This window comes from Hypanus sabinus, chromosome 9 (genome assembly GCF_030144855.1).
Source record: "Hypanus sabinus isolate sHypSab1 chromosome 9, sHypSab1.hap1, whole genome shotgun sequence".
Classification (NCBI taxonomy): Eukaryota; Metazoa; Chordata; class Chondrichthyes; order Myliobatiformes; family Dasyatidae; genus Hypanus; species Hypanus sabinus.
Window position 1 is genome coordinate 51,841,525 of NC_082714.1, and position 24,397 is coordinate 51,865,921.

Sequence of the window (24,397 nt, forward strand, 5' to 3'; positions counted from 1 at the left end):
TGCTGGAAATCCAAGCAACGCACACAAAATGCTGGAAGAACTCGGCAGGCCAGTCCTGATGTAGGGTCTCGACCTGAAATATTGACAGTATAGCCGGCCCTCCTTATCCGCAGACTCCGCATGCGCAGATTCAACCAACCATGGACCGGGGAAGACCCGGAAGTTCTCTCTCCAGCACTCATTGTTTGAGCATGTATAGACTTTTTTCTTGTCATTATTCCCTAAAAATTCAGTATACCAACTATTTACATAGCAATTACATTGTATTAGGTATTATAAGTAACCTAGAGATGACTTAAAAGTGCAGGCAGTTCCTGTGTGAGATCCATTCCTGAGTCCGTCTTTAAGTCGGATTTGAAGTCGGAACAGGTACATCTGGTATTATTTAGCATCAGTTAGTCAAATGTTTTTCTTAGTATATAGTACATATTTTACCTTTCTATGCATATAAGACACTTAAGAAATATACGTATTTCAGTAATTAATCCACTGCGTTGCTTAGTAATAATTGTAGCTTTCATTGGGGCAGGGCCTTTCACATGCTCCATTAAAATAGTTCCAATCGTTGACCGACTGTAGCCTAATGCTTTTCCAATGACCAATGGTGTTTCACCTCTTTCCGATCGCTTTTATTATTTCCACCTTACTTTCAATCGTGATCGTGATTATTTTCATGAACAGAAACGCTATGGATTCAGAGCTGCACCGCCAGGTCCTAAAGACCACCGCATTGATACATGTTACATAAAGTCCAGGGTTCCGCTGGGTCCTGAAGTCCACTGCACTGAGACACATTAAATAAGGGACTTGAGCATCCGCGTTTTTTTTGGTATCCGCGGGGGTCTCAGAACCAATCCCCCGCGGATAAGGGGGGCCGATTGTACTCTTTTTTTCATAGATGCAGCCTGGCCAGCTAAGTTCCTCCAGCATTTTGTGTGTGTTACTATTATTTTGTGTATTTTCTTTGAAACTAATGGCATTGTTATCACTAAATGCAAAGTGATCCTTACACAAACTTTTGTTGCCTGCCCTGTCTCATTCCTAAATAGCAGAAAGAGCACCATAAACTCTCTCATTGGGACTTCTACGTCATGATTAAGGAAACATTCCTGAGCACATTTTGCAAGCTCTTCTAGTCCTTTTATAGTATGGGAGTCGCAGTCAATGTGTGAAAAGTTAAAATCACCTATTATAACAACCTTGTGTTTCTTGCAACAGTCTGCGACCTCTCTACAAATTTATTCCTGTAAATCCCTCAGATCGTTGGATGGTCTGTAATGTAGCAATTAACGTGGTTATACCTTTCTTATTTCTCAGTTCCACTCATAGCACCTCATTGGACGAGTTCTCCAGGCCATCCTGACTGAACGCTGCTGTGAAAATTTCCCTGACTAGTAATATCGTTTGGCCCCCTTTAATTCCTCCTGCTCTGTTGCAGTTGAAACAATCATACCCAGAAATGTTGAGCTGCAATTCCTGTCCCTCCTGCAAACAAGTCTCACTAATGGCCACAATATCATAATTCCAGGTGTTGATCCAGGCCTTGAGCTCTTCCGCCATTCCTACAATACTTCTTGTATTGAAATGTACACAGCTCAGGGGCCTAGTCGTACCATGCTCAGACCTTAGGTTCCTTATTTTGTCTGAGGTCTTACCCACATCTAATTCCACAATCTCTTCACTAACTCTTCTGGCACTCTGGGTCCCATCCCCCTGCAACTCTAGTTTAAACCCTACTATGCAGCACTAGCAAACTTTCCCACTAGGATATTAGTCCCCTTGCAGTTCAGATGCAAACCATCTCCTCTGTACGGGTCCCACCTTCCTGGAAGAAAGCCCAATAATCCAAAAATCTTACCCCCTCCGCCCTACACAAACTCCTTAGCCAAGTGTTAAGACTGTATAATCTTCATATTTCTGGCCTCACTAGTCCTGGCACAGGTAGCAATCCTGAGATGATCAACGCTGGAGGTCCTTGCCTTAACTTAGCACCTAAACTCCCTTTTGCAGAACCTCGTCACTCTTTTTACCTTTTTCTTTGATACTTAGTGGACAAAGAGCTCTGGCTGTTCACCCTCCCACTTCAGGATGCTGAGGACTCGAACCAATATATCCTGGACCCTGGCACCCAGGAGGCAACCTAGCATCTGGGAATCTCATTCTCATCCACTGAACATACTTTCTGTTCCCCTAACTAATAAATCCCCCATCACCACAGCTTACCTTTTCTCCCTCCTTCCCTTCTGATTTGCAGAGTCAGATTTGGTGCTAGAGACCTGACTATTGTGACTTTCCTCTGCTAGTTCATTTCAACCCCCACCCCCCAAACAGTATCCAAAGTAATATATTTTTTTTAGGGGGATGTCTGCAGGGGTACTCTGAACTAGCTGTTTAGCACCTTTCCCCTTCCTGACTATCATTCAGTTTCCTGTGTCTTGCACTTTGGGTGTAACTATATGTCTGTACGTCCTAACTATCATACTCTCAGCCTGCTGAATGATCCTAGGTTCATCCAGTTCCAGTTCCAGTTCCAGCTCCGACTCCTCAACGCAAATTGTTAAATCCGCACCTGGATGCACTTTCACACACAAAATGCTGGAGGAACTCAGCGGGCCAGCCAGCATCTATGGAAAAGAGTACGATGGGTGTTTCAGGCCAAGATCTTTTAGCAGGACTGTACTTTTGTCTTCTCTCACTCAATCCTCTCACTGAAGTCTTGAAGAGTAAAAACTCTGCACTCCAATGATGGCTGCTCCACTTGCCACTGCCTTACTTTAATTTGATCTTACTAATCAATCCCAAATGCGGATTGGCCACTGCTCAAAGCTCCAAAACTGCCTTCGCTGCCTTTTCTACTTAATCAGTGAACTATATCTTCTCAGGCATCTGATCTCTCTAATTGGCTGCTACTCAAAGCTCAAAAAGTGCTTGAGGTTGCTGTCTTTTCTACTCAGTTGGTGAGCCTGAGTGAACCCCGTCTTCTCAGGCTTCTGAGCTCTCCTCTTCCCAAAGGTTCCATATACTTCAACACCTGCCAAGTATCCTGGCACCTTCAAAGATTTAGGTACTGTGTCCCTAAATACCTTTTAAATCTGTACATTTTAGTCTATATTATTTCTTGTGTCTGCCAAAATGTTCACTTCATTTTTCTTTTTTTTTAAATTAGTTTTTTTATACATTTTCTACATAACTACAGTTAAAAAAACCCCAGATCAAAATGAAGAACATTGATACAGTGCAAAAATAAACATACAGTAACAATATGATACAAAGAAAGATAATTGAGAAAGCACCCAAATTGAAGACAAGTAAAATTAGTATCCTCCCCAAGCCCTGCAACACAAAAAAAACTCCAGACCAACCACAACACCATATAGAGAATATAAATCAGGACAATCAAACCCCCAAAGCTGTAAATACACTTAGCAACAGAAGATATTAATGCCTACTACCAAAAGAAAAAGGAGCTGAAAACAAGGGACCAAAAAAAAACCTTAGTTAAGAGGAAAGTTATGAAAGTACTGAATAAAAGGTCTCCAGACCTTATGGAACTTTAAATCCGAATTAAGAACTGAATAATGAATTTTTTCAAGGTCGAAGCAGGCCATAATATCGTTAAGCCATTGAGCATGTGTGGGCGGGGCAGTATCTCCATCTAAGGAGGATTAAATGTCTAGCCAGGAGAGAGGCAAATGATAATATTCGACACTTAGTCGAACTCAGACATAAATCTGTCTCACCCCAGAAACCGAACAAAGCAATTAAAGGGTTTGGTTCTAGGTGGTGATTCAGAATATAAGATAACGTTATGAAGACATCTTTCCAAAATTTCTCCAAGCTAGGACAAAACCAGGACATATGAATGAGAGAGGCCTTGCCCCTTTTGCATTTATCACAAAGCGGACTAATGTTAGGGTAAAATCGAGATAATTTTGATTTAGACATATGGGCTCTATGAACAATCTTAAACTGTAAAAGGCAATGGCGAGCACAAAGGGAGGTTGAATGAACCGATTTGAGAATCGAGTCCCAAGTCTCATCAGATAAGGAGGTATTTAAATCCTGCTCCCATGCCATTTTAATTTTATCCACTGGGGCATGTCGTAAGGCAGCTAATTTATCTCGAATAAATGATATTAAACCTTTACCTAGTGGATTAATAGAAAGAAATAAGTCCATAACATTTTTCTCAGGCATTTCAGGGAAGTTAGGAATTTAAGGAACAATAAAGTGTCTAATTTGGAGATATCTAAAAAAAAATGAGCATTGGGCAGATTGAACTTAGCAGAGAGCTGTTGAAAAGAAGAGAAGCGATTATCAATAAAAAGATCTTCAAAATGTCTGATGCCCTTCCTATACCAATCATGGAATGCTGAGTCATACGTAGTAGGTAAAAAAAAAGGTGATTGTAAGATGGGGCTAGAAATGGAAAAACCATGGAAACCATAAAATTTCCTAAACTGAGCCCATATACGCAAAGTGTGTCTAAAAAGAGGATTAACTATTAATCTGGACAAACTACTAGGGAGTACAGAGCCAAGAAGTGCAGAGATAGATAATTCTTTAGTGGAGCTCAACTCCATTGCCACCCAATTAGGGCACTCGGGTTGGCCATGGAAAGAAGACCAAAAGGTTGCACAATGTATATTGGCTGCCCAATAATATAAACGAAAGTTAGGTAAAGCCATGCCACCCTCTTTTTTAGGTTTTTGGAGATAGACTTTATTAATTCTAGAGCGCTTATTCTTCCACAGATGTGACAAAGTAATAGAGTCTAAGGAATCAAAAAAAGATTTAGGAATAAAAATTGGGATTGATTGAAATAAATATAAAAGTTTAGGGAGAACATACATTTTAACAACATTAATACGACCTACCAAAGACATAGATAGAGGTGACCATTGTAACAGGCTCTGTTTTATAGTATATGAAAGATTGGCAAAATTTTCACGAAAGAGATCTTTAAACTTCCTTGTGACTGTAATCCCAAGGTAAGTAAATTGATTATGAACTACTTTAAAAGGGAGATCACGAAATGTTAATTCTTGTGCTTCTTTATTAATTGGGAAAAGTTCGCTCTTATGTAAATTTAAGTTTATTGCCAGAGAACTGGCTAAACTGGTCAAGAAGTGAGAATGTTGGAGGTAAGGATGTAGACGGATTTGAAAGAAAAAGTAATAAATCATCAGCATAAAGAGAAACTTTATGCTCAACACCCCCTTTCCAAATCCCAGTCAATTCAAGACAATTTCGAAATGCTATCGCCAAAGGTTCTATAGCCAAATCAAAGAGAAAGGGACTTAAAGGGCATCCCTGATGGGTGCCAAGTTTGAGGTTAAATAACTGGGATTTCTGAAAATTAGTTAAAACAGAGGCAGTAGGACACAAATACAGCAATTTGATCCAAGAGATAAAACTTTGACCAAAGTCAAATTTTTCTAAAACTGCAAAAAGGTAATTCCACTCTATACGATCAAATGCTTTCTCTGCATCGAGGGAAATAACACATTCAGGAATCCCAGTTGGAGGTGAATATAAAATGTTAAATAAATGCCGAATGTTAAAAAAAGGAAGACGGTTTTTAATAAAACCAGTTTGGTCATCAGGAATAATAGAGGGAATAACAGTTTCTAATCTATAAGCCAAAGCTTTAGCCAAGATTTTAACATCAACATTAAGCAAAGAAATTGGCCTGTACAAGGAACACTCTGTTGGGTCTTTACCCTTTTTTAATAATAGATGCCTCATTAAAAGAGTGTGGCAATTTGTCGTAATTAAACGAGTCAGATAATACTGAGAATAACTGAGGAGAAAGAAGTGAAGAGAATGATTTATAAAATTCTACGGGGAACCCATCAGGTCCAGGAGATTTCCCGGAGGACAATGCAGAAATTGCAAAAGATATTTCTTCTGATGATATAGGCGCATTATGTTTGGCATTAAAATCAGATGAAAGCGAAGGAATATTCAGATTATTTAAAAAATGATCAACAGAAATATTGTCATTCAAAGATTCAGAGGAATAAAGTCGAGAACAGAAATGTTTAAATGCGTCATTAATTTCTAAGTGATCCGATGTAAAGACTCTGTTCTCCTTCCGGATCTTTGTAATATGTTGTTTGGCTTTGGAATGCCTCAGCTGATTGGCTAGAAATTTACCAGATTTGTCACCATGAATGTAAAAGCGACTCTTACTTTCAAGAAGTTGGCGTTCGACAGGTTTTTTTTTGAAAACTTTTTTTATTGCATTTTTAAATAGTTACAAAGTAAAGTATGAAAAAAAATGTATATAACCCTTACCCCCTCCCCTTAACCCCTCCCCCCTAACTGCCCTATAGAAAAAAAAAGAGAAAGAAAGAAAGAATGCCTGGTTGTTGGAAGATCTCCACATGCTCCATGGAATTCGTAATAACTTTAATATGTATATTTATTTCTTTCCCCTAATAACCAATTGTTTCGTCTTCAGAGCATCTATATATTTAATCCTATCTTTTGTAAATAAGGGCTCCAAATTTTCAGAAATGTTTCATATTTATCTCTTAAATTATAAGTATTTTTTTCTAATGGAATACAGCCATAGATTTCTTTCTTCCAAGAGTCTATACTTAAATATGTATCCGATTTCCAAGTAACTGCAATAGCTTTTTTGGCTACTGCCAGTGCAATTTTTATAAATTCTTTCTGATATTTATTTAGTTTGAGTTTCGGTTTTATCCCTTCAATATCACCTAGTAAAAGTAATATTGGATTATGAGGAAATTGTGTTCCTGTAATTTGTTCCAGTAAAAGTCTTAAATTTGTCCAAAAAGGTTGAATTTTGGAGCAAGACCATGTCAAATGTAAAAAAGTACCAGTTTCCTGGTTACATCGGAAACACTGATCCGATAAATTTGGATTTAATTTTTTTATTTTTTGTGGTGTAATATATAATTGATGTAGAAAATTATACTGCACTAATCTTAACCGAACATTTATTGTATTTGTCAAACTATCAAGACATAGTCTTGACCAATTTGTTTCTTCAATTTTAATATTCAAATCACTTTCCCATTTTTGTCTTGACTTATGGACTCCTTGTTTAATTGCCTGTCTTTGAATCAAATTATACATACAAGATTTTTTAATATTTCCTTTTTGAATTAAAATTTCTATTTCATTAGATTTCGGCAATAACATTGTTTGACCTAATTTTTCTCTTAAATAAGCCCTTAATTGAAAGTAACAAAATAAAGTGTTATTTGATATTTTATATTTATTCTTTAATTGATCAAATGACATTAATATACCTCCTTCAAAACAATTCCCTATATATCTAATCCCTTTTTGAATCCAGTTATATAAAAGTTGATTGTCCATTGTGAAAGGAATAAGTCTATTTTGAATTAAAGATCTCTTTGCTAATAAAGATTTTTTTGTCTCATCATCAATATTTATCTTATTCCATAAGTCAATCAAATGTTTTAATATAGGAGATTCTTTCTTTTCCCGTATCCATTTAGATTCCCATTTGTATATAAAATCTTCTGGTACGTTTTCTCCTATTTTATCTAATTCTATTCTAATCCATGCCGGTTTTTCTTTCTCGAAAAAAGATGCAATAAATCTAAGTTGATTTGCTTTATAATAATTCTTAGATCAAATTTCCATGTCAATTTTTCCAACGATATTCTTGACATCTTACCTTTCCAGAGGAATTTCCTCACATATTTGTTTAACTCTTGAAAAAACTTCTGGGGTAATTGTATTGGTAATGATTGAAATAAATATTGTAGTCTAAGGAATATATTAATTTTTATAGTATTTACTCTACCTACTAATGTTATTGGTAATGCCATCCATTTTTCAAGATCTTCCTGAATTTTTTTCAAAAGTGGTAAATAATTTAATTTATATAAGTTTTTTATATCATTATCAACTCTTATACCTAAATATTTTATACCATTTGCTGGCCATCTAAATTGAGTTATTAATCGACATTGATCTCCTTTAGTAAGAGGTAAAATTTCGCTTTTATCCCAATTTATTTTATAACCCGATATTTTCCCATTTTCTAATCTATAAGATAATTTGCGTAGTGAATGTAATGGATCTGTTAAATAAAGTAGAACATCATCAGCAAATAAGTTAATCTTGTGTTCTTCCTGATTAACTCTGAAACCCTTAATATCTGGGTCCATTCTAATTAATTCAGCTAGTGGTTCTATTGCCAACACAAATAAAGCAGGTGATAATGGGCAACCTTGCCTAGTTGATCTTGTTAACTGAAATGATGTTGAAATTTGACCATTTGTCACTACTTTAGCTTTGGGATTAGTATTTAAGGTTTTAATCCATTTTATAAATGATGTTCCTAATCCATATTTTTCCAGTACCTTAAATAAAAAATCCCATTCCAATCTATCAAATGCTTTTTCTGCATCTAAAGCAACTGCCACACTCATTTCCTCCCTCTTTTGTGCTAAATGGATTATACTAAATAACTAGTTACATTATCTGCCGATTGTCTATTTTTGATAAATCCTGTTTGATCCATATGCACTAATTTTGGTAAGCATTTAGATAATCTATTAGATAAGATTTTTGCTATTATTTTATAATCGGTGTTTAATAAAGAAATAGGTCTATATGATGTTGGTTTTAAAAGGTCTCTATCTTTTTTTGGCAATACTATTAAAATAGCTGTTGAAAAAGATTCTGGAAATTTATGCGTTCTTTCCGCTTGATATATTAACTCCATAAAAGGAGGAATTAATAAATCTTTAAACTTTTTATAAAATTCAGGTGGAAAACCATCTTCTCTTGGAGATTTATTACTTTGAAGTGATCCCAAAGCTGCTTCAACTTCCTTCAATGTAAAAGGCATACCTAATCCCTTCTGTTCTTCTGTATTTAATTTTGGAAGAGTTATTTGTGATAAAAATTCTTCTATCTTAATGTCATCATTCTTTGATTCTGATTTATACAACTCAGAATAAAAATTCTTAAAAGCCTCATTAATTTCTAGAGGTTTATAAGTAATTTCATTCACTTTTGTTCGAATTGCATTTATTGTTTTAGAAATCTGATCTGTTTTTAACTGCCATGCAAGAACTTTATGTGATCTTTCACCTAGTTCATAATATCTCTGTTTAGTTCTCATAATTGCTTTTTCTGTTCGATATGTCTGGAGTGTATTATATTTTAACTTCTTATTAATAAGTTGTCATCGTTTTTCTTCTGTCATATTTCTTTGAGATTCTTTTTCTAATTTTATAATCTCTTTTTCCAATTGATCTATTTCTATCATATATTCCTTCTTAATTTTAGAAGTATAACTTATTATCTGGCCTCTGAAATATGCTTTCATTGCTTCCCACAATATAAATTTATCATCAACTGAATGTAAATTTGTATCTAAAATCTGAATCTGCTTTTTCATAAAATCACAAAAATCTTGACGTTTTAGTAGAATTGAATTAAATCTCCATCTATAAATTGATTCCTCTTTATCATTATCATTGTCATTATTAAAGGAGAGTGATCAGACAATATTCTTGCTTTATATTCCACATTTTTCACTCTATCTTGAGTATTTGTTGATAATAGGTGTAACGTTCTCCTTCGGGTGTAACGAAACGCCGAATTTAACGTCCGGATAAACCACAGCCAATGCAAACCAGATCGCAGTAAGATTAACCATTTACTGTTCACTCTTCACATTAACATATGGTGAAAAAGCGTTGCTCTCACTGTGATTTCTCATGCCTACAAAACTGCTTCTGCTCAGGTGAGCCTCGTGGAAAGCCCCCACCCTCGCGCTAATTTCAAACCGGTGTTTTCCCACAAGACCCGGCGAAACCGGATGTGACGTCATCGCATGCCGATATATTTTACATGCAATGAATATACTTTAAACACTCCTAATTCTAACTAGAAAATACTATTGAATGAATTACTAAGCGAAAATATTATAAACTAAATAACTGTCGTAAAGACAGCACAATAGGAAAAAATCTATTCTTGAGTATGTTTTATGTCTATTTGAATAAAATGAATAATCCCTTTCTTTTGGATTGATTCTTCTCCATATATCAATCAAATTTAAATCTTTCATCAATGATAGAGTTAATTTTGTTACTTTTGATTTTGTAACAACCTTTGTTGATCTATCTAAAACTGGATCTAAACAAAAATTAAAATCTCCACCTATTAATATTTTATCATGTGCATTAGCCAAATTCAAAAAGGCCTCCTGTATAAATTTTACATCATTTTCATTTGGTGCATAAATATTCATAAGAGTCCATAGTTCTGAAAAAATTTGACAATGTATAATTAAATATCTTCCTGCCGAATCAATTAATACATTTTTTATTTTAATTGGTAAATTTTTCTTAACCAAAATTGCAACTCCTCTTGCCTTTGAGTTAAATGAAGCTGCAATAACATTTCCAACCCAGTCTCTTTTTAATTTCTGATGTTCTATATCCGTTAAATGAGTTTCTTGTAAGAAAGCTATATCTATTTTCATTTTTTTAATATATGTTCAAATTCTTTTTCTTTTTATTGGTCCATTAAGCCCATTAACATTAAAACTTAAAAAATTCAATAAATTAGTCATTATTTTTATTTATGTTACTCCAATCTATAATAATACCTAATCTTTCAACTTTCATTGTATCCTGGGAAATCTTTTTAGAAGTCTCCATGTTGCTATGTGTGTCCCCACCAATCATCCAGGCAAAAGAATAGAAGAAAAATAGAAAATAAAGCAAAAAACAAAATATCCCCCTACTAATGTTGTGAAAGAAAAAAAACACAACATTACCCCCCTCTATTGTACGGGTCATGGCAATCGCCATGATTACACACGTGAATCCCGTAGTAACCGATTCAAAGCTCCCCAGCCCCCCCCCGCAATTTAAAAAGTATATATATATATAAAAAACATACTATTCTCAATTAATATTTCTAAAGTTTTACTTTTCTCCCTTATATCATCCTTAAATGTCCATCAGTTCCATTTGCTTTCTCTGTCTTCGTCTTTAACCATTACATTTAGAAATCTCTACGTTTAATTAGCGAAGAGATGGAAGTTTTTGTGCGGACACCTCCGCATCTTGATAATAAGAAAAAAATCTTTTTCCCTCCAAAAAAATTATCAATGTTGCTGGGTGACGCATTAAAAACTTATAACCTTTTTCCCATAAAACATTTTTAGCTGGATTAAATTCTTTCTTTCTCTTCAAAAGGTTATAACTTATATCAGGATAAAAAAGAACTGGTTTCTCTGCTATCATCAATGGACCTTTTCTTCTTTTGGCACCCTGGGCAGCCGCCCTCAAAATCTTTTCTTTATCCTGGTATCTTAAACATCTTATCAAAATTGATCGCGGATTTTGATCATCTTGAGATCTTGGTCTTATGGCTCTGTGCACCCTTTCAATCTCAATTAAAGTTTCTTCTCCCATTTCCAATTTTTCAGGAATCCATTTTTGAAAAAAATTTATTGGGTCTTCTCCTTCGGTACCTTCTTTAAGTCCAACAATTTTAATATTGTTGCGTCTACTAAAATTTTCAAGCTTATCAATTTTTCCCACGAGTTGTTTTCTTTCTGATGTCCAGGCATCATTATTATCTTCCATCTTCTTCATTCTTCCATCCATTTCTTCCATTTTGACGTCCAAATCTGTAATTTTCTTTATCATTTTTTCCTGTTTGTCATTTTATCAAACATAGCCTCCATATTTGTTATTTTTTCTTTAATTACTTTTAATGCATTTAATTGTTCAAATTTATGCATTATTTGCCTCAAAGTCTTTTTTGTATTTTCAAAGGAACTTTCATCTTCTTCTCCATCTTCGTCTGATTTTTCCAGAGAGTCCGGCTCTCTCTCAGACTCACTTTCACTGTCGGTTTCAGTCATTGCTGGGTTTTGTAGTTCTAGTTGCTCTCTTTTGCGCATGCTCGTTCCTTTACGCTTGCGCAGTTCTCGTTGATCTTTCCCTTTAGAAATGGCCGATGCTGCCGCGGTCTCCTTTTCTGTTTTACCGGTGGTGTGTTGTACCTGAGTCCGTGGTTCTTCAGTAGAAGTAGGCCTTGATTCTGTTCCAACTTGAGCGGTCTTCGCGGTAGTAATTTTCTTCGTCCTCTGTTTATGAGGCATAGCTTAAAACAATCCAGAGTAATTTATAAGTAACCTTAAAAAAGTATTAATTAACTTTTCTTCACTTAAACATTAATTTATTAACTTTTTTACGTGAGGTCTGGGTTCCAGCGTCTCGATCCTACGTCATCACGTGACGTCCCCCCCGCGTTCGACAGGTTGAGTAGACAGAAGATTAAGTTTAGTTTGAAGTTCTACATGCTTCCTGTATAGTTCAGGATTCTTAGTTTGAGCATACAGTTGATCCAATTCTTTAATCTGATTAATGAGGTCTAATCGATCTGCACAGGACTTTCTATTAAGATTTGCTGTATAGGAGATTATTTGACCCCTCAAATTTGCTTTCATGGCATCCCAGACAATCTGGGATGACACTTCAGGTGATGTATTGGTGTTAAAATAAAAGGTTATCTGATCCTTAATAAATTTTAGAAAATCATCATCCGATAATAAAGTCGAATCAAACCGCCAGTGTTTATTCCTCTGAGGGAGACCAGGAAAGTTTAGAGACAGAGTAATTGGGGCATGGTCAGAAATCAGTATACTCTGATAATCACAAGAACAGACAAATGGAATGAGTTGGTTATCAAGTAAGAAGTAGTCAATTCTAGTAAAGGTATGGTGAACATGTGGGAAAAAAAAGAATAATCTCTTTCAGTAGGATGAAGGAAACACTGTGGCGACCCATTTCCTGGCACATCCGAACTGGCTCACAATTAGATAGCCTACGGGGGTTTGCGAGCACAGAGCTTTGGAGCCTCTGCCCCACGGGGGGCAGGTTGAGGGAGGCTTAAAAGTGAGGCTGAGGATTTCGAATAAAGTTTTTTCCTTCGACTGCAGTTACCGACTCCGTGTCGTAATTTTAGCGCTGCGTGTAGCACACCGCTACAATTGGTGACCCCGACGGTCCAAACGATTTTTGGACCAGAAATGACCGACGCCGCCTCTGTTCATGCGGTTTCGTTGAAACTGCCGGGTTTCTGGACACAGCCACCGAACCTATGGTTCCAGCAAGCCGAAGCCCAATTCCACGTTCACCAGATCACCTCAGAAGACACCCGCTACTACTACGTGGTGAGCTCCCTCGACCAGGACACAGCGGCCCAGGTCGCGGAGTTCGTACAGTCGCCCCCGGCAGATGGCAAGTACACGGAATTCAAAGCCCTGCTCCTCAGGACTTTCGGACTCTCACGGCGCGAGCGGGCTGCCCGTTTACTGCACCTGGATGGTTTGGGCGACAGACCTCCATCGGCTTTAATGAATGAGATGTTGTCTCTAGCCGACGGACACACACCCTGCCTCATGTTTGAGCAGGCATTCCTGGAGCAGCTGTCCGAGGACATACGCCTGCTGCTGTCCGACGCGGATTTCAGTGACCCCCGGAAGGTGGCAGCCCGGGCGGACTTGCTGTGGAACACCAAAAAGGTGAGCAGGGCGTCCATCGCACAGATCTCCCAGCCACGCTCCCAGCAGCAAACCAGTCCAGGCCCGGCCGCAGAGCCCGCCAACCTCCGGCCCAATGAACACTGGTGCTTCTACCACCAGCGGTGGGGCGCAGAAGCCCGCCGTTGTCGCCCGCCCTGCAAGTTCCCGGGAAACGCCAGGGCCAGCCGCCGCTGATGGCTACGGCGGCTGGCCATCGGGATAGCCTCCTGTATGTGTGGGATAGAAGGTCGGGACGCCGGTTTTTGGTCAATACTGGTGCCGAGATCAGCGTTTTACCTCCGACGAGTTATGACACCCGCAGCAGGGCACTGGGTCCCCCCCCGAGGGCCGTGAACGGCAGCACAGTAAGGACCTACGGCACCCGTCAGGTGCAGCTACAGTTTGGCTCCAGCCAGTTTACGTGGGACTTCACACTGGCCGCCGTAGCCCAACCGCTTCTGGGTGCGGATTTTTTGCGGGCTCACAGCCTACTGGTCGACCTGCCCAGGAAGAGACTTGTACACGCCGAGACCTTTCAGACGTTCTCCCTGGGTGCAGCCCAGTTGCCAGCCCCTCACCTCGGCTCCATCACGCTGTCCGACAATGACTTCACCAGGGTCCTGGCGGATTTCCCATTGGTTCTGGCACCACAGTTCACAGCGGCCATGCCCCGACACGGCGTACAGCACCACATCCCGACCCAGGGATCACCCCTCCACGTCTGCGCTCGGCGGCTTCCCCCGGACAAGCTCCGACTGGCGAAGGAGGAGTTCCAGAGGATGGAGGAATTGGGGATCATCCGGCGGTCTGACAGCCCGTGGGCCTCCCTCCTGCACATGGTGCCCAAAGCGACGGGAGGCTGGAGACCGTGCGGCGACTACCGCAGGCCGAACGAGGCTACCACACCCGACCGCTACCCTGTGCCGCACATTCAGGACTTTGCAGCAAACCTGCACAGCGCACGGATCTTCTCCAAGGTAGACCTTGTCCAAGGGTACCATCAAATCCCGATGCATCCTGACGACGTCCCCAAAACGACTTTCATCACCCTGTTTGGCCTTTTCGAGTGCCTCCGCATGCCGTTCGGCCTGAAGAATGCCGCACAGACGTTCCAGCGGTTAATGGACGCGGTGGGACGGGACCTGGACTTCACGTTCATCTATTTGGACGACATCCTCATAGCCAGCAGCAGTCGTCAGGAGCATCTGTCCCACCTCCGTCAACTCTGCGCCCGACTGAGTGAGTACGGTCTTACAATCAACCCCGCCAAATGCCAGTTCGGACTTGATACCATTGACTTCCTGGGCCACAGGATTACTAAAGACGGGGCAACCCCTCTGCCCACTAAGGTAGATGCGGTCCGCCACTTCCCCCGACCCACCACGATCAAAGGCCTTCAGGAATTTGTAGGTATGGTCAATTTCTACCACCGCTTCCTCACTTCAGCTGCCCGGATCATGCGCCCCCTGTTCGCCCTGATGTCGGGTCCGAGCAAGGACATTACCTGGGACGAGGAGTCCGCCGCCGCTTTCGTTCAAACGAAGGAAGCTTTGGCAAACGCTGCAATGCTAGTACATCCCAGAATGGACGCCCCTACCGCCCTCACAGTGGACGCATCTAACACGGCAGTCGGTGGGGTGCTGGAGCAACTCATCGCAGGTCGCTGGCAACCCCTGGCGTTTTTCAGCAAACACCTGCGGCCACCCGAACTCAAATACAGTGCTTTCGACCGGGAACTGTTGGCGCTCTACCTGGCAATCCGGCATTTCGGCCCTTCACCGCGTTCATGGACCACAAACCGCTTACCTTTGCATTTACGAAAGCGTCCGACCCCTGGTCGTCCTGCCAGCAACGCCACCTGTCCTACATCTCTGAATACACAACAGATGTCCGGCATGTCTCGGGTAAGGACAATGTCGTGGCGGATGCGCTCTCTCGCCCTACCGTTCATGCCCTTTCCCAAGGCACTTTGAGGCACTGGCAGAGGCGCAGCAGGCGGATGAGGAGATTCTGAGTTACAGAACCGCAGTCTCCGGTTTGCAGCTCCAGGACCTCCCCGTAGGCCCGGGTGAGAGGACCCTACTCTGTGACGTAGCCACCGGCCAGCCCCGTCCCATCGTCCCGACAGCCTGGCGGCGCCGTGTTTTTGACTCCATTCATAACGGCGCATCCCTCCATCCGGACAACTGTCCGGATGGTTTCCAGCAGGTTTGTTTGGCACGGACTCCGCAAACAGGTCAGTGAATGGTGAAGTCATTGTCGGACATGCACTGCCAGACGGCCAAGGTGCAGCGGCACACCAAAGCCCCACCGCAGCAGTTCCATCCTGCCCACCGGTGTTTCGACCACATTCATGTGGATATTGTGGGCCCCCTGCCAGTGTCGCGAAGAGCGCGGCACCTCTTGACTATCATGGACCGGTTCACAAGATGGCCAGAGGCGGTCCCGCTCACCGACACCACCTCTGAATCTTGCGCCCGAGCCCTGATCACCACCTGGATATCTCGTTTTGGTGTACCGGCCCACATTACCTCCGACAGAGGCGCCCAGTTCACCTCCAGCCTGTGGTCAGCTATGGCCAGCCTTTTGGGGACTCAGCTGCACCACACAACTGCCTACCACCCACAGTCGAACGGGCTAGCGGAGCGTTTCCACCGTCACCTGAAGTCGGCCCTCATGGCCCGCCTGCAAGGAGCCAACCGGGCGGACGACCTGCACGCCTCGTCGGCCGAGTTGGTATACGGCGCGCCTCTGGTCATCCCCGGGGAGTTCCTACCAGCCCCACGGGGGCAAGAGGAAGATCCTGCAGCAGTCCTGGGCAGACTACGCGAGAAGCTCGGTAACCTGGCCCCCATACCCACTTCACAGCACGGGCGGAACCCGACCTGCGTACCCAAAGACCTGCAGAACTGTAAGTTTGTGTTTGTACGAAGGGGCGAGCAGCGGCCATACGAGGGGCCGTTTATGGTGCTCCGGAACAATGGGTCCACGTTTGTGCTGGACGTTGGGGGGAAAGAGGAGGTTTTCACGGTGGACCGCCTCAAACCGGCCCATGTGGACCTGGCACAACCGGCCGAGTTTCCGGCACCTCGGCGCAGAGACCGACCTCCCAAGCAGGTTCTGGCCCAGACTGTGGACATTGGGGGGTGTATCGCCGGTTCGGGGGGAGGGGGGGTTATGTGGCGACCCATTTCCTGGCACATCCGAACCGGCTCACAATTAGATAGCCTTCGGGGGTTTGCGAGCACAGAACTTTGGAGCCTCTGCGCCACGGGGGGCAGGTTGAGGGAGGCTTAAAAGTGAGGCTGAGGATTTCGAATAAAGTTTTTTCCTTCGACTGCAGTTACCGACTCCGTGTCGTAATTTTAGCGCTGAGTGTAGCACACCGCTACAACACCATATATCAGAGATACCATAATTAGAGAGAAACGATTGGATAGCTGAGGCAGATTTAGTAGGTGGTCTAGTAACAGAGGACGATCGATCCAAATTAGGATCTAACCAACAATTGAAGTCACCACCCAGTATAAGAGAGTATGAGTTTAAGTCTGGTAGTGAGTAAAAAAAACATTCAAAAAAATTAATATCATCAAAATTGGGGGCATACAGGTTTGCTAGTACAACTTTCGTGTTATATAGTTTACCAGAAACAATAATAAAACGGCCATTTGTATCAGATATTTTATTATGGAGTTCAAAAGGAATATTTGAGTTAATAAGAATGGAGACTCCCCTAGCTTTAGCGGCAAAGGATGAATGAAAATGCTGATCCGCCCACTTTGACAGAAGCCGGGAGTTATCAAAACAACGAATGAGTTTATTGAAGGAAAGCAATGTCAGCTTTGAGTTGTTTGATATGTGAGAATACCTTCCTCCTTTTAACAGGGTGATTCAATCCTTTACATTCCAGCTCACGAGTTTAAGTGCACTAGCCATTATCAATTGTTAATGCATAGAAGGCAGCAGGCATATAAAAAGTCAAGCAGTAAATAACAGTCTGGGAGCAAAAATGTAAACATAGATTCATAGAATCAAAACAAACATGTCCTGAGTAACAAAGGAAAGCAAAAGAAACAGTGAGTGGTGTTAGAACTGGAGAACCCACCCCACCTTCGCAACCCAAAACTAGACGGCTACCAAAAAAAGCAGCTAGCTCTACCAAGAAAATTAACCCAGATATGACTTCCAGTTCTGTGTCATTAACAACAGTTCCGTATAAATACTATAGCAAATGGTAACTTGTTTATGCACTAGAAAATATAATTACAAATAGGAACAACTTCAACAGAAGTATAAAACTTAATACAAAGAAAATCAAAACCAACCTACCGGCGAAAAATTTTAGAAGATTAAAAGAAGAAAAAGAAAGGGAGGGAGAAAAGGGGGAAATTATAGATTAGAGGAGAGTACTTATCAACCATTTACAGAAAAAAAAATGCAAAACTTAAACTGTGAATCAACCAACAGGGAGGCCTTCAATAAAAACTCCAAACCTCCAAAACAAGTTGGAGTCAATTGTAGAACTCTATAGATAAAGTTAGACAAGAATAAAATAGATTACACAAGTACAATCTAAACGTCCGCAGGGAAACATTAAACTCAGATTATCTATTTAGAAAAAACGCACCAAGTCCAGGGAGACATTGTCTACAGCCCTTAGAGTTTCAATAGATAATGTCTGAGTTATTCAAGTAAAGTCGTGAGTCCGGAAGAAATAATTTTACTACGAGAAGTACTTATCCACCATTTTAGAAGGTCCAACCGGGTTCCGAAGAAGTCTGGATGGCCGGAAGACTTCCAACAAATGCCTCAGCTTCCTTCACTGATTTAAACCACTTATATTCTCCAGTAGTAAGCGTAATTCAGAGATCGGCTGGATTTCGAAGGGAGGGTCTAAGTCCACGATCAAAAAGCACTTTCATTACACCTTTAAACTCAGCACGCATCTTCAGAACCTGGGGGGCAAAATCCTCCACAAAACGAATCCAGTCGGATTTTGAAAAGCAAAACCACCTCTGCGGCGTGCCTCCATAATCAAACGGTTTTTCACCTGGTATTGATGAAAGCACAAAATTACCGGTCGTGGGCAGGAACCCAGAATTGCGCGGGGAACGTAGATCCTGTGTGCCCTTTCAAGCTCAGGTGGATTCGGAAGAAATTCTTTCCCAAAAATCTCACAGAGAAAATCGGAAAAAAATTTCACAAGAGAACCCTGTTAGGTGGCCTCTGGCAAACCAAGCTCCGGTTTTCAAGATCCACCATTTTGGAAAAAAGTTTACAAGTCTTCTCCTCTAGAGTGGAGCAGAAAGTTTCAAGGTATTGAACACGGTGTTTTAAATCTTCAGAAGTTGAGTCGATGCGAGATAAATGTTCAGCATGTTCGTCCACTCTAGCGTTGATCCGATCCAATTTGACATCCAGCTGGTTCTAAATTCCTTTAAAATATCTTCTCGATGCTGTTCCAAAGCAGCAAGAATGTCAGTCAACAAAGCCGTAGTTTCCTTTTTCCAGGTTTTAGTACTTTTGGTAGACATTGTAAGATAGATGTGTTCGCAGGCAAGTAAAAGAGACCTAATAAAACACTAACTAAGGTTTAAGAATGGAGACATATAGTGCAAAGATAGGGAGAATGACGGAGCAGAAGTTCGGAGCAGCTAAACAATCGCCATCTTACCGGAAGTCTTCCACTTCATTTTTCTTAATTTCCCTGACACGTCTCTGTATCTTTGGAGGATTTGGCTATTGGGGAAAGATGTAACATCATGAAGCATCTTGATGAGGTCAATATGAAAAGGATATTTCCTCAGAATTTAGAACTGGAAGTTTCTATTCAAAAGTCAAGTCATCCTTTGGAGACAAAAAAAAAACGCACATTTTTCCGGAGGGTTGAGCCTTTTACTGAAATGATAGTGGAAGCAAAGCTTTTGAGTATTTTTTTAAAAGGGAAAAGTAGATTGCTTCTTGATAACTGGAGGCACACAAGGGGTAAGGTTACTAGCAATTGGCAGCAATGCAGAATTCAGGTTACTATCATACTCACTGTAGTGTTGATTAGCTGAACAAACTCAAGGAGCCAAATACCTCACTAATGCTACGAAACTGATTGTTTTATACGCACTTTGTTATCTGGGGTGTAGGGGCGGGGGGGGGGGGGGGGAAATCAGATTTTGAACTCCTGCCTTTTTTATGTGGGGAAAATAATTGCAGTGAAACCAATGAAGTTCTGCCTGAAGGCTTCCATTCTCTGACACTGATTTCTCTTCCACTTTGCCATCTACATCACTGTATAAATTTACTTCTTGATCCATGTCTCTCACCTGCATAATATTCATGCACCTATAGAAGACTTGCTGAGTTCTTTTTATGTTCACTTGGGCTTCTTTCCATGTTCTCCAATTGCCCTCATTTTCCCTTCTACCTCCTGTCATCTTGCTGTATTCAGCCCAGTTCTCACTTGAATTCTTCATCTGATATCTATCACACACATTTTTTCTGTTTTTAATTATCTATAAAATGTGAGCTCTGGCTTTGGTTCCCCGTCTTTCACTTTTGTGTGAATGTAAGTAACCTCTTCTTGAGACATCTCTTTTAAAGGTCTCATTGTTCCGTTACAACTTTAGCTGCCAGTCCACTCTGCCAAGACTCCCCCTCATTCTATTGTTAGGCCTCTTCCAATTAAGTTCTGATTTAGATTGGTAATGGAAAGGGGGTGCGAATAACCCATATCTTTGGTATTCTTCACAGTTTCATGATCCTCTTGGCTCACTTCATTCCCTGGAAGTAGATCCATTAATGCATTCTTCCTCATTGGGTCAAAAAAGTATTGATCAAGGAAGTTCGTCTGAACAGGTTTCAGAAATTCTTCTCCTTGATACACTAATGTGGTAATTGAAGGTTTGCATGCATACTTCTCGAATTGCTCTGGAGATTTCCTTCAGCCCACTCTCACCTTTTGGTGTTTACAGAATAATCCCAATTGCTTGATAATGCTGTCCTTTTAAATTTGTCCTTGATTTCCTCAAGAACAACTTTTCTCTCTTATACCATTATTATCAGTTTGGTCATTGCTGCAATGCTGCCAGCTTTTCTGCACGTCACATATCTAGACTTGTAAAATATTCAATTCTTTTCTCTTTCCAGACATGTTCAATTATTGTTACAACATCACACATATCTCACATCTATTTGTGCCTGCAGCTCACCTGCGTGTTTCGCCATACTTTGCATTTACAGTATACATGCTTTCTGAACTCATGATCGTCATTCTCTTAGCCTCACTTCGTTGACTTGAGGTACTACTTCCTGCTCTTGTGCCAGCTGCCACTTCCACTCCCTTATGTCACATGTTCCTCAGTTCCTTCTGCAAACTGGTACCTGTTTTCCTACCAATTTTTGATGGAAACTTTCTCTCAAATTTGCCTACCGTAGAGAATATTCCAGCCATATAGCATTGGGTCTAGGGATAACTAACTAGATGAAGGATCACAAATTGAGGGTGGAGTTCTAGGTGAGGTAATGGAAAGGGAATAGAGAGGGCATGACACTGGGTTGGGACATTAATAGGACAAAGAAGCATAATGCCTTGAATTTAAAGAAAATAGTGATACTGTCTAAATAAATATCAAGAACAGAGTAGGAAATTAAATGCTGGAAGCTGCCACTTCCATGTTGATTTCACAGTGAAAGTAAATTCATTAGCAAAATACATGCATGTCACCATTTATAACCTCGAGATTTATTTTCTTGCGGGTATGCTCAAGATATCTATAATAGAATAATAGCCATAATAGAGTCAGTGAAAGACCACACCGATTTGGGCATTCACCTGGTGGCAAAAGACACAAACTGTAAATACAAAAAGAAAGAAATAATAAATATCCAGAACATGACATGAAGAGTCCTTGAAAGCAAATCCTTAGATTGTGGGAACATTTCAATGATGGGGCAAATGAAGTTGAGTGAAGCTATCCCCTTTAGTTCAAGAGCCTAATAGTTGAGGGGTAATAACTATTCCTTAACCTGGTGGTTTGGGTACTGATGCTTCTGTGCCTTCCAGATGGCAGCAGTGAGAAGAGAGCAGGTCCTGGGTGGTGGAGGTGCTTGATGATGGGTGCTGCTTTGCTGCAACAATGCTTCAAGTAGATGTGCTCAATGGTGGGGTTTACCTGTGATGGACTACTTTTTGTAGGATTTTTAGTCAACGGTATTAGTGTTTCTATACCAGGTTGTGATGCAGCTAGTCAATATACTCTCCACTACACATCTGTAGAGGTTTGTCATAGTTTTAGATGTCATGCCAAATCTTCCTAAGGAAGTAGGGGCACTGCCATGCTTCCTTTGCCTTTAAGGCCAGGTTTTGTGGATGATGGGCCACAAGTATCAGAATCTGAATGTGTGTTTTGTTTCCCCTGCTTGCTCATTGAACAGTGCACTTTAATATTTGTTTTCCTTCCATTAGGTTTGAATGGTGTTTCTGGAAGTATCTGGGATCACTTTGTTAGTGGTAATTTCTCTCCCAGTCCATCCCCTGTATTCAGTAGTAGTGCCACAACAACCACTGCTGGCTCTAGTAACAATGAGCTTGCCAGAGTACGAAGAGAACTTGAGGAGGCAAAGCGGAAGATAAAACAGTGGGAAGACTCTTGGCAACAAGTGAAACAGGTGGGTGTGAAGGAGGCGGATGTAACTTTTAAATTTTTACTTTTAACTTTTTAATGCTCTCCTCCCACCAGTTAGTGCAGATATGCTACAAATTACTAGAAAGTGTGAATCATTTGATATATTTGCAAGGAATTGGAGCAGTATTAATCAAGCGAAGGATCTAAGGTTTTACACTTATTAATAGATGGTTAGTTTGTCAGAATGTTGAAATCCTGCCAGGGTGAGATGGTGGTGAGAGGTTTGCATGGGCTTTATATGAATTGTGTTTTTTCATTCTTGTTTATTAAGTTGCTGATTTTCAGTGTGTACCATTGCTTTTAAGTGAAACGAGCTACATGTAGTGAACTAATGTTTGGTATCTGTTGTAACAAATTGTGTAACCAAATGACTATATACTGAACTAAACCACATTCACTGGTGGCATCACAATAGAAATAGACTTCACTTTAGTGTAGCTCTAAGTGTTGCGCTAGATCTTTACATTCTTATTGCTTTGCTTCATTCAAATATTTTATTAGCACAATATAGCTTCCTTCAATCCCAGATTGAATGGGATGATCATTAATTGGTGTTGGGTTCTGAGTGCAGCATCTAAAAAAATTAGTTCTGATAAGTTGCTCGTTTACTTGTAAGAATGAATTAATGTCCATAACAGTAGTCATTCGTCCTCTGCTTGTTTTATGATTTGTTTCTGTTGTTAGGCATGTGATGCATGGCAAAAGGAAGCTCAGGAGGCCAAAGAAAGGGCAAAAGTGGCTGATACAGAACGGCAAGTAGTAATACAACAGAAGGAAGAAGTGGATAAACAGCTAAAAAAGCTTCAGGAGGATTTTGATGCTTTATGTCGTTCTCCAAACTTTCTCCTCCTTAGAAACTATGGGGATATAGACAAGCTTCCTTTACCAAAGTTACATTCTATACAAAGCCAATTGCGTGCAGATTTGGACCTTGTAGATGGGGTGAGTTGGAATTTGTTTACAGTGTTGAAATTAGAGGCATGTGAATATTGAAAAAGTACTATACAGTTCTTAACCACTTCCCACCCAATTTTAAGACCTCTATTGCATTACTTACCTAAATAAGCAGGCATTACCTACTATATGACTTGACCTCTACATAATAGGAAGCAAGTGCTTTCATTGATTAATTTCAATTGACTGATTTCAATTCACCATGTCACTTCTAGGATACAGCTCTCCTTTCTGCTTTCCGGTTGCTGATGTTGTTTTTGTGTGTGTGTGTGAAATTTTACCTACAGATTGAATTACGTTTGCATAAGTAAGGTAACCTTGGCAGTGAAGAACTGAATGATGGCTGACTATATTGAGTGTTGGCACCCTCAGAGAGTGGAGCCTGAGGAATAAAGTCATTTTATTTTGAGTATCATGAACTGGAAACTATCTGTTATTTGGCAAGTCCTTCAGGCCATGAGGTTCCATTAATAGGGCTGTGATATTTTGCTTGAAGGTGGGGGAAAGGGACTAACAGATACAGAGCTTGTACTAAACTAGAATATTTCTTGCCCAACAGTGGTCATAAATGCATGTTACAAAAGACCATAAGATATAGGAGCATAAGATAGGCCATTTGGCCCATCGAGACTACCCTGCCATTCAGTCATGGGCTGATCCAATTCTTCATCTATCTCTGCCCTAAATGGACCCAATGACTTGACCTCCACAGCCAATCGTGGCAACAAATTCCACAGATTTTCCAGCCTCTGACTAAAGTAATTTCTCCACATTTCTGTTCTAAAAGGATGTCCTTCAATCCTGAAGTCATGCCCTCTTGTCCTAGAATGCCCTACCATGGGAAATAACTTTGCCATATCTAATCTGTTTAGGCCTTTTAAGATTCGGAATGTTTCTGTAAGATCCCCTTCATTCTCCTGAACTCCAGAGAATACAGCCCAAGAGCTGTCAGACATTCCTCATACAGTAACCCTTTCATTCCTGGAATCATTCTCGTGAATCTTCTCTGAACCCTCTCCAGTGTTGGTATATCCTTTCTAAAATAAGGAGCCCAAAACTGCAAACAGTGCTCCAAGTGTGGTCTCACATCACTTCCCTGCTCTTGTATTCTATACCTCCAGAAATGAATGCCAACATTGCATTTGCCTTCTTCACCACCGACTCAACCTGGAGGTTAATCTTTAGAGTATCCTGC

At 40.7% G+C, this 24,397-nt stretch overlaps 1 protein-coding gene across 2 annotated transcripts in view; it reads left to right on the forward strand.

Moving 5' to 3' along the window:
• Positions 1-24,397, forward strand: part of unkl (unk like zinc finger) — a 179,468-nt gene that overhangs the window by 144,707 nt on the left and 10,364 nt on the right. For both annotated transcript variants that reach the window (XM_059979675.1, XM_059979676.1), the window contains 2 exons: positions 22,029-22,231; positions 22,933-23,190. In XM_059979675.1, coding sequence (XP_059835658.1) covers positions 22,029-22,231; positions 22,933-23,190 — 461 coding nt within the window. The remainder of the gene's footprint in view (positions 1-22,028; positions 22,232-22,932; positions 23,191-24,397) is intronic.